Source organism: Carlito syrichta, unplaced genomic scaffold (assembly GCF_000164805.1).
Source record: "Carlito syrichta isolate Samal-C Ts95f unplaced genomic scaffold, Tarsius_syrichta-2.0.1 Scaffold135784, whole genome shotgun sequence".
NCBI lineage: Eukaryota > Metazoa > Chordata > Mammalia > Primates > Tarsiidae > Carlito > Carlito syrichta.
In genome coordinates, this window is record NW_007079880.1 from 67,508 (window position 1) to 78,304 (window position 10,797).

The 10,797-nt window shown below is 56.5% G+C and overlaps 1 protein-coding gene across 1 annotated transcript in view; it reads left to right on the forward strand.

Annotated features, from left to right (window-relative positions):
* The window catches only part of PDGFB (platelet derived growth factor subunit B), an 18,964-nt gene extending 8,787 nt beyond the window's left edge, over positions 1-10,177 (forward strand). The window contains exons 3-7 of the mRNA XM_008049571.2: positions 1,947-2,024; positions 3,208-3,416; positions 4,966-5,077; positions 8,888-9,044; positions 9,437-10,177. Coding sequence (XP_008047762.1) covers positions 1,947-2,024; positions 3,208-3,416; positions 4,966-5,077; positions 8,888-9,018 — 530 coding nt within the window. The 3' untranslated portion in view covers positions 9,019-9,044; positions 9,437-10,177. The remainder of the gene's footprint in view (positions 1-1,946; positions 2,025-3,207; positions 3,417-4,965; positions 5,078-8,887; positions 9,045-9,436) is intronic.
* Positions 10,178-10,797: the final 620 nt, after the last annotated feature.

Below are 10,797 nucleotides of genomic sequence, written 5' to 3' on the forward strand. Positions count from 1 at the left end.
CGGGCGGGGAGGAGATGCCCAGAGTCTCTGCCGAGTGTATATCCAGGTGTAGACCCAACCAGGGAGGGCGGTGCCCGGCAGCCATCTCCCCGCCCTTCTGGCTAAGGGCCCAGCCTACGAGGTCTCCTGGGGACACCAGGCAGCCCTGCCCATGCCCGAGAGCGCACTCAGCGAGTGGGCACGTGCTTGGTGGCACACACGTGGCGCGACTGGCGGGCTGGATTGGGAATGTATTTATAAACGCTGTCTTCAGAGCAAATTCCATTCTATTCTAACCTCTGGCCCGTTCCCCGGAGCCCTGGTCAGCACCCCCCCTGCACCCCAGGTCCCCTTCCCTCTGGGGTTCTGTCTCTTTGTCACTTTGTAATCCTTGCCCAGACGCTATCTACGGGGGAACAGCATTTCCTGCCTTTGTTTCCTCTCCCCGTTGGGCCCCTGGCTCCCTCTCAAAAGCATTCCCGGGCCCTTTCAGTCTTGCCCGTGCTGGGGGGTGGTGAGGCAGGCAGGAGGGGGCCCCAGCTGGGCCCACCTATTGTTCGCCAGGGCCCCCACCCCATGGCTCCCACCACCCCCACCCCGTGCCCGACTGGCCGGTCTGGGCCACACAATGGGGCAACCTCCAAATTTAGCCTTTCTGCCACGTCTTTCCAAGGCCTTCGCCCCCACCCTCTGCCGGCCCCTCCACGCCCCTGGTGGGGTCGGGATCTTGGAGCTGAGGCTTTCAATAGCAGGCCTGTTTCGAGGCAGCCATGTGGCTATTTTTTCCTAATCGACTGAACCTTTCCCCAAAGCTCATCTCTTTACTGTCCCCTCCCCACCAGGGACATTCCAGAGATGGTGGGGAGAAAGAAAGGGTCAGACAGACATGCTGACAGGGACTGTCAGGCTAGACAGAAGTGGACTGGTCCCCAGGTCCCGCAGGACCCTGGACAGGCAGGCCGTGGCTGCAGGAGCCTTGTCTTTGGCAGGGCCGGTGGGTCGGGAGAGGGCAGGAGCTTGTCCCCAACACCCCTTCATTCATTGGTCGGCTTCTCACCTGTGAGAGAGACAGAAGGGTAGAAGGGTCTGCCTGGGGTTCAACGTCTAGCTCAAAGGCCTCCCTGCCCTCCTTCCCAGCAGCCAGCATCTGACTACCGTCTCTAGAGAGGGCCAGTGACCTCAAGGAGCCCTGGTGGCACTGAGATGTGCCCAGGCCAGAGAAAGGAGCTCCATTTGTGACTACAGGAATAAATGGACAACTTGGGGCAGCCATGGGACTACAGGTCAGAGAAGGGGAGGGAGATAGAGTCTCAGGCTGAGAGACAGGGAGCTAGAGAGAGGCCAGGCCCCAGAGGGGCATGAGGCGGGAGCTCCCCCACCCCCAGGCCAGGCTCCCCACTCCTCTTCTCTGTCTTCGGCTCCCACCCCCGTCCCTCTCCCTCCCTTGTGCCCGCCCAGCAGGGCCATTGTCCGGGGGCTCCGGAGGGGCTGTGTCCAGGGCACGCCGGCCCCCCTGGGGATTCTGGGAATTTCTCCATTCAGCACTTCCTATGGGAACGCGGGGTGGAGGGGTACTGGAAACTGGCCTTCAGCGCTCCGGGTCCTTGCCCCACCCTGGAGGCCAAGAAGGGTTTGCTCATAGTAGCAAAGGGGAAGGGTTATTTTTAACTCGACTGACATGGGTTCTGGCCAAAAATGTGACCAAAGAACCGGGGGATGCAGTCAGGGACCACCACCACCACCCCCTGAACCCTGTGGCTGCCCCAAGATTTGCCTGGACGGCCCCTCTGCAGAGCCGAGACTCCGGGTTTCCAGGGCCCAGCCAGGCGTGCAGCGGGGATGGGGGGTGGGTGGGGGGTGGTGTCCCTGTTCTCTGGAGGAGGCAGAGATGAGCCTTCTGCCTGTTGGAGCCCCGCCCATGGGGCCACCTGGCGGCGGCCACTGAGTAACTATGCCTTCTCCTGCAGAGGAAGATGGAGCTGAGTTGGACCTGAACATGACCCGCTCCCATTCGGGGAGCTTGGCTCGTGGCAGAAGGAGCCTGGGTAAGGATGGGAGCCAGGAGGGGAGACTTGGGACTGGTGGCCCATCAGAGGGCTCCGAGGGTCACCCTAAAACTCCCTTCTCCCCACATTTAGGACTGAGTGAAACTAGAGAGTGTAACCATCCTTAAATGCCCCGTCTTGAGTTGAGTCATCCCCACCCCCACACTATCTGTTTTCTAAATATAGTGCTTTGAAACTCATTTGTTCCTTATTCGATGCTGAAGGTAGATCCTACTAATGGAATTTCAACCGGGGCCCAGAGAGGGTAAAAAGTTGGCGAGGTCACACAGCTAGGAAGTATGAGGGCTGGGATCCCAGCTGCCTCCTCCCACCTGAGCCCAGTGCTATCCTGTTAGGCCTCTGGTCTCTGCCACGGTCAAGGGTGTGGCCTGGGACAGTGGGCCTGGAGTGAAGCCGGGATGCCACCTGCTCCCTCACAGAGCCCAGAAGGAGGCTGTAGTCACGAGGTCTACCGGCTAGGCCCGCCCCAGCCCCACTTGCCCACCTGTAGTCCTGAAAACATTGTAGATGGTGCCTGGGGGAACGGTGGATGAGAGTCAGGTGACTGGAATGCCGCTCCTCAACCTGTGACTTGGGTGTGTTAATGGAGCTCTCAGAGCCTTGGTTCTTCTGGAGGCGAATAATGACGGCTGCCCCAGTGCCTGCTACAGGCTAGTATTCACTCACATTACGCCTTAGATTCCCATCTCACGGATGAGGAAGCCAAGGCCTCGAAAGAAGCAACGATGTAAGAACAGATTACAGTGTACAACAGCAAAACAAGAATGTTTACAAGATAATACGATCGTAAGGCCCACATGCCGGGCATACCCATAACTCTGTGAAACCATAAAGAATAATACAATGGCACATGGCAGCGGAAGGGAGCATTTACCGAGCATTTGCGACATGCTATGCTCTCTGAATTATCTCACTTGATCCTTATGGCGGTTCTTGGGTGTAGATCTCATCATCCCCATTTTGCAGGTGGGGAAACTGAGGCTTAGAGCAGCTCAGCCACCTGCCCGAGTCCCATGGCTTGGACTTGAAGCAGCCAGGACTTGAAACCCTGGGGTTGAAGAAGTGAGAAAGAGCAGCCCCCGGGGTGTCCACTGAGCTCTCCTGCAAGGCGCGGTGCTCTAGGCAGGGCCATGCTCCTGACGGAGGCTCCCTCTCCTTGCAGCGTCTCCGTCGGCCACTGCCGAGCCTGCCATCATTGCAGAGTGCAAGACACGCACCGAGGTGTTCCAGATCTCCCGGCTCCTCGTCGACCGCACCAACGCCAACTTCCTGGTGTGGCCGCCCTGTGTGGAGGTGCAGCGCTGCTCTGGTTGCTGCAACACCCGCAACATGCGATGCAGCCCCACCCAGGTGCAGCTGCGGCCTGTCCAGGTGCGCAGGCCCAAGGTCCACCAGGCTTGTCCTGAGGTGGGGTGGGGTTATCCTTCTGGGCCTTGTGGCTGATCAGGCACAGGGATCAGAAGGTGTTCCTGGCTTGTCCCTGGGCTCCATCCAGCAGGGACTACTCTCGGGAGGCTCTCTCCGGGTTGGTGTGCTGAGGCCAACCGTGGCCCTGGGCCATGGTCACCGAAAGCCACTGGCAGACCCGGGCTGGGATAGGCATGGAATGACACAGTGGTGGTCGACTCCTCCTCTTCACAAGGTTAAGAGGACATGTCCCTTGGAGAGACATGTCTCTGAACATCTATTTGACACTCGGAATGTTCTGGGCAGCCTCAGGGAGCTGCCCCTGCATCTTTGACAAGTGCTTGTCAAAAGCTGTGTCCCTGCTGGGCATGGTGGTTCACGCCTATAATCCAGCACTCTGTGAAGCCTAGGTGAGAGGATTGCCTGAGCCCACAGGTTCGAGACCAGCCCGGGCAACTTGGCAAGACCTCATCTCTACAATAATTAAAAAAAAAAATTAGCTGGGCATGGTGGTGTACTCCTGTAGTTCCAGCTACTTGGAAGGCTGAGGCTGAAGGACCACCTGAGCCCAGCAGGTCGAGGCTACAGTGGTCGTGCTCCAGCCTGGGCGACAGAGTGAGACTCCAACTAAAAAAAAAAAGCTGTGTCCCTAAAAAGGAGGGTGTAGAGAGACCCTCCAGGTGACAGACGCTGCAGCTGGGACAGCCCCCGGCAGCAGCCAAGAGCTGCCGTTGCCTCTTCTAGAGGGTCTGAGGATACACTCTCGGACTCGAGAAGAGTTTTGGAGTAGAGGCTGTCCCAGGCGATCCCTAGTCTCACACTGGGCGGGGCAAGACCAGAGAAGCCTCAGGTGTCTTGATTCAGGAGGAAAGGGCCCTGCACCCCTCAGGCCCGCCTCTCCCATGGCCACCGCCCCCTGGACACGCCCAGTGCTCCACCTGCTGGGCCACACTCCCTTCCCTTGGGGTCAGCCCACAGCCTGGCCTCCTCCTCACCTTCCATCCCTGGCCTGGGCCCTGAGCCCGAGATTACAAATGTCACTCTGCCCCACCGCCCACTATTGTGGTATCTCCTGTCCCCAATGCTTCCAGCTCTATGGATGGACACCTGACAGCTGACTTCCCCTTCCCACCTCCGAGATAGAGCCTCCCACTACTTCCTTCCAGACAACCATCTCCCTCCTCTGCAGCAGCCCCTGACCTTGGCTGGCGCTCCAGGAATGAGGACACGTGGGGCCTGGCTCAACCCGGAAATGCCTTTCTGGCTTTCTCTCTCCCTGGGGGACCTGAGGGGGGCTGCAGGTCTGGAGGGCTTGTTTTGATGGAAAACCATGAGAAGGGCAGAGGGCGAGGTCCTGCTATTGTTTGGGCCAAAGCATTTGCCCTGTAGGCTGCTCTCCAGGCTTTCGAGGAAAGATGAACAAACACAGGGGGCCTGGGGTGGGCAGAGCTGGCCGTTGAGGCTTCTGTCCCTGTGGCCTCTACAGAGGTGTTTCCATGGTTCTGCCCTCCAGGTGAATAAAATCGAGCTTAAGCTGGGGAAGCCAGTCTTGAATAAGGCCACCGTGACACTGGAGGACCACTTGGCGTGCTACTGTGAGACAGTGGACATCCCGGAGCAGCGAGGTAACCTTATGTCTTTTAGGGTCAGCCTCTGACTCTCATAGCTCACAGCCCCCTTCCCTGCAGCAGCTGGGAGCAGGGGCGGGTCTAAAAATGGAGATGGGATCAGGCCTGCTCCTGGTTCCATTCATGGGAGGCTGTCCACCTCACTGAGAAAAATCCCGATTCCTCCCTGTCCTGGGAGGCCATAGATGAGAACTGACCCCTGACTGGCCTTCTGTTTTTTCTGCCAGCCAATGCCCTTCACTTATGCCTCCCTCCTGCCCTAGCCGGGTTGGCATCTTTCAGTTACCAGATAAGTTTCCGTCTCAGGCCCTTTACACATGCTTCTCAGTCTGAAACGCACTCTCCCATCTCTTTTCAAGCCTAGCTCTTTCTCTTCATTTGAATTTCAGCTCAGAAGCCACTTCCTCCTGGAAGTCTGCCCTGGTCACGCCATCCAGTCTTGCTGTTATAGCCCCCTTCCTTATTGAATGAGGGCATGGAGTGGTAGAACGAATCACGGCTTGGACGGGAGAAGACTCCCTGCACGTCGTCTTCAGATACTTGACAATTGCTTATCCTGGGGATGAGAAGTCATACCCATTTCTTGTGCCTTTAAGGGAAGAGCGAGCACTAGCTGGAAAAAGCCACGGGAGAGCGATTTTTAGCCCCACAGGCAGAAAAGCTAGCTGGTGACCAGTCAGGGGTCCAAGGTGGAATGACTGCCTTGTGAGGAAGTGAAGCTCCCCATCACTGGAAGTGTGCGAGGCAAAGCTGGGCAACCATGTAGCCAGGATGTGACAGGCAGGGTTCAAGCATCAACCAGATGGGTGAATAGGGCTGCACTTCTGTCCTTGTCCTTAGATTTCATGGATTCACAGTCTGGGGCATAGTCGGACTTGAGTTGCAGGAGACCCAAGCATGGGGTGGTCCACACATCTCTCCATTTTACAGAGTAGGTGCCGAGGCCCAGAGGCACTGAGAACTTGCCCAGGTTACACAGCCAGCCCTAGGCAGGGGCGTGGCTGGAGTCCAGGGGTCCCTGGGTCACGTTAGGGCTCTTCCCTCACCCTCACAACTGTCTCTGGTTCTCACCTGCCTTGTCATTGTTTGAAAAGGATTTTTAAAATTTAGTGCTAGAATGGGCTGGAGAAATGATCTTGCAAGTCCGTCCTTCAGTGTTGTTTATGGGGGTGCGGGGGCACAGAAAGGTTAAGGGACTGAACCAAAGGTTGCACAGCAGCAAAGCCTGGTATCCCAGAGCCCAGGTCTTGTGATGTCTAGGTCTAGGTTCTTTGGGCTGTACCTCACTGCCTTTTCTCCCTAGCATGTCTGTAGTAAGAATCGAATTATTAAGTTGATATGATTAGATGAGCATTAATAAAAAACAAAATTACACCAGTGACTGTTCCGATTTTCGGTAACTTTCTATGGTTAGAGACAGGACAATGCTGTCATCCTCATGTCTGATTGACAGGCCCCTGAAGGCGGGGCCATTTCTTGGCCTCTTTATCTTGTTCCCAGAGCTGAGCTGAGTTGCTGGGTGCCCTAGGAAGGTGATCGTTTGACAGCTTCCAACCAACATGTTATTTATAGAGTTAACATGGAGAATGATTTCTCTATTTAGGAACAACTAGATTCCCCCTGATGCTGAGAATGGGTGTGTGTTTCAAGTGATTTTTCAAACCAGGTTCTTGGGAGGCCCATTAAAGCAATGATAACATACAAAATCTATGACATAAAAAGTCCTGCCACGTTAGGCTCTGTGTTTCAGCTGAGCGTGACAGTCTTTGAGGCAGCCGTCTGGGACCGGGCTGAGGCTTGGTGGTGTCCCCTGTGATACTGTGGTCAGTGTCAGACCTTGTGGGCTCAAGTCTTTGATGTATCGCTTGTGAGCTCCATGGCGGCCTTGCATTGCTTGGGCTTCCCAGCCCAGTGTCCTGCTGAAGGCCAGGGCTTGGGGGCAGAAACTCCCTGGGCCCTCTGATGGTTCTCCCGGTGCTTTCTGTCTGAGGCCCACCCAGGTTCTGAACTGCTAGGAAATCTGCCTGTTTGCAGAGATGAGACAGCTGCCTCGCGTGAGCTTGTATCTGTGAGGTGGGAGGTCAGGCGTCAGTACCCAAGAGCCTGGCAGGCTGGGAAGAGCTCAAAAGGCTTCTAGGAGCTGGGCTCGGTGGCTCAGCCTGTAATCTCGTGCTTTGGGAGGCTGAGGTGAGTGGATTACATGAGCCCGCAGGTTCGAGACCCGCCTGGGCAATTTGGCGAGACCTTATCTCTACAATAAATAAAAAATTAGCCAGGCATGATAGTGCGTGCCTGTAGTTCCAGCTACTTGGAAGACTGAGGCAGAAGGATCGCCAGAACCCAGTGAGTCGAGGCTGCAGTGGCTGGGAGCAGCCACTGTACTCCAGTCTGGGCGACAGAGTGAGACTCCAACTCAAAAAAACAAAACAAAACAAAACAAAAAACAAACAAACAAAAGGCTTCTAGGAAGAGGCTGGTCTTAAACTCGGCAGATGCAGCTGTCACCGCCAGGGTGTTGGCCTGGGAGCCCAGCAGGGAGAGAAGCGTGAGAGCTTTCCGTGACCGAGGCTCACAGGTGCCTGTCCTTTACATTGAGTGGTTGGAGGTGTGAACTCTAGAAGCAGACCCCTGAGTTCAAATTCAGCCTCTCTGCCTCAGTTTCCTCATCTGTAAAATGTGGACAACAGTCCCTGCTGTGAGGGTAAATGAACTTAGGACAGCACCAGGTGCATAGTGATACTCCTGAGTCCCAACTACTTCCCTGTCTCATCTCCTGACCCCAGGAGGCCAGGGCTGCTATCATCTCTGTTTCAGAGATGTGGAAATCGAGGCACAGGGCATTTCAGTGACTTGCCCCCAAACCACACAACACACAAGGGAGCTCAGCTTTGACCCCAGGTGATCTAACCCACGGCCTGAGCGTGGCCCACCCTGCTGCATTGCTTTCAGAGTGGCCATGGTCAGGTAGGTAACAGGCACCAGCGAATGAAAGGTGGGATGATGGTACTGGCCCCGATCCCAGTGGCTTTCCCACCATGTGACCGGAAAGGGCTGTGAGGTTGGGAGGAAACCTCAGTGGAAGGTCAAGCCCAGGAAATACGAAAAAGTGAGTCCTAGCAGCTGCCATTTGTAGATCTTACTCCTAGTTTAGTGGCTTCAGGAAACAACCATCTTATTCTCTCTCCGGGGCCTGACTGGGCTCAGCAGGTGGTTCTTCTGGTCTCTCTTTCCATCACAGTCAGCTGGTGGCTGGGGCTGTGGTTGCCTGGAGGTTGGAGTGGCACAGCTGGGCCTCTTTCCCTCTCCCCATGTTGCAGGCCCCTGTTCCCACCCAACCTCTCCAGTGGGGCAGCCAGACTTCTTATGTGGCAGCCCAGGGCTCACCAGAGCTCACAGGTGAGAGCTGCCAGATCTTCTGAAGGCCTGTGCTTAGCAGGGAACAGCACCACTCCTGCCTCCTTCTATTGGTTAACCAAGTCCAGGCCAGATTCCAGGGACAGGGAAATAAACTCTACTTGTCAGAGGATAATGACAAAGAATCTGTGTCAGGTCCTGTCTTTTTGGTGGGTAGTCTTATTACCCCCATTTCACAGACAGAGAAACTGAGACACAGAGAGGCTGTCATTGCCCCGAAGGCCTACACAGCTGGTGAGATTTGAACCCGGGAGGTCTGGCCCCTGACTCCCCTCCTGCCCCTTTCCTCAGCCCAGAAGATCTGGGGAGGTCTGTGGCAGGCCTTGGCCAAGAGGGACCGGCCCCTCCAGTGGTCATCCACTTGCTGATGAGACCTTTCTTTTTCCTGAGCAGCCAAGACGCCCAAAACTCGGGTGACCATTCGGATGGTGCGAGTCCGCCGGCCCCCCAAGGGGAAGCACCGGAAATTCAAGCACACGCATGAACATGACAAGAAGGCACTGAAGGAGACCCTCGGAGCCTAGGGGCATCAGCAAGAGAGAGTGGGCAGGTGAGGGCAAGTCGGGAAAACAGAAGCCCAGAACCCCGTGTTTCCTTATCCCTGGCTGTGGATGGGTTGGGGCAGAGGTATTTTCCAGGTCAACATCCAGGCTCCAAGCCTTGATCCCCTCTGCCCAGTCATCAGCTGAGTTCTTCCATGGGGCCAGTGGGGTGGAGGGCTCTGGAGACCCCTGCCCAGCTGTGTCCCAGCGTGCCCTGGGAGAACAGGGGTTCTAAATCTCAGGACTTCCCAGCTCCCCTCCATCCCCCAGCCCTGAGCTCTGCTGGAAACCAGGGATGGCTGGCTGACCCCAGCTCCCTGCCAGAGTTGTGGGGACATACAGCATAGGATGGCCCCCCTGGGCTGTCTCTGACCCCTGTATCCCTCTGCTTGGCCTACAGGGTTATTTAATATGGTATTTGCTGTATTGCCCCCATGGGGTCCTTGGAGTGATAATATTGTTCCCCTCGTCCGTCTGTCTCGATGCCTGATTCGGACGGCCAATGGTGCTTCCCCCACCCCTCCGCGTGTCCGTCCACCCCTCCATCGATGGGTCTCCCTGCGACGGCCTCCGGCATCCTGCCCAGCAGCCCCAGAAGGAAAAGGACTAAACTCCATCGCTGTCTTCTTCCCTCGACCTTAAGAATCTGGGATAAGAGTGCAAGAGAGCCGATGTGGTCGCTGTTTGGGGAGAGGGGTTCCCTCCGCCACATCTGGCCTGGGCCATACCTGAGCACTGTGGACCAGCTCGAGGAGCCCTGCACATGGCCCCGAGGACCTCCTGCCTGGTCCCTGGACCCTGGCTAGCTCTGAGGGGAACACCTCTAGGCAGATCAGGGTACCTTGTACTCCATGTTGGCTGAGACCACAGACGAACCCAGACCCACCGGCCACCTCCTCTCCCTGGTCACCTCTGCTCACAGTGGCTTCTTTTCGTTTGATGCATATGAAATCTTTGAAGACGTGGACTCTTCTGGACGGGTGTGGCCAGAGCGCCAGGTGGCTGAGTGCCCTCTCTGGCTGGTTCAAGATGAAGTTTGCTCTTGAGGTGGACGTAGATGGTGACCTTAGCATCCCTTGCCTCCTGCCACCTCCTGGTCCCCCTGCTTCACTTGATTCCCTTCCTCTTCTGTTTCTTTTCATCTCTCTACCTCCACCCTGGGTCTTCCTCTTGTTCTGGCCCTTCAGCCTGCTCCACCAAGGGGGTCTTGAACCCCTTATTGAGGCCCCAGATGACCCAAGTCACTCCTCCCTAGGGAAGAAGACCAGAGGTCAGGGCAGCAGCAGACCTGCCCATCATATTCCAACCCAGCCAAGACTGCCGTGTAGGGCGTGCACTGCACAAAGGTGCTACATGCAGGGAGCACTGTTTATACTACGGATGTGGCCAAGTTGTATAAGTATGACAATTTCTGGCAGAAGAGGGTCAAGTCTGAGGAAAGGGGTCCTTACCCTAGTCCTTACAAAGGCTTCCCGTGGACTGGCTGTGCCCCTGACCAAGCCTGTGGCTTAGAGTGTTTGAACAGGAGTGAGCCTGTGGTGGGGGGCAGGGAGGTGTCCATCTGGCCTCCATTTTCCAGAGTCTTCTACTCTAGCAGTCCTTCTTCCAGGCAGATGTGAAAAGCCCAGGAGAAGGTCTCCGAGGGAGGGGGCAGCCCCTCTCGCCCCACACCTCTCCCTGCTTGCACACATCCCACCTTAAATCCCTCCGAGTTGCACCTCGGTGGCTCCACCCAGGAAGCTAGCTCATGGGCTGGGAGCA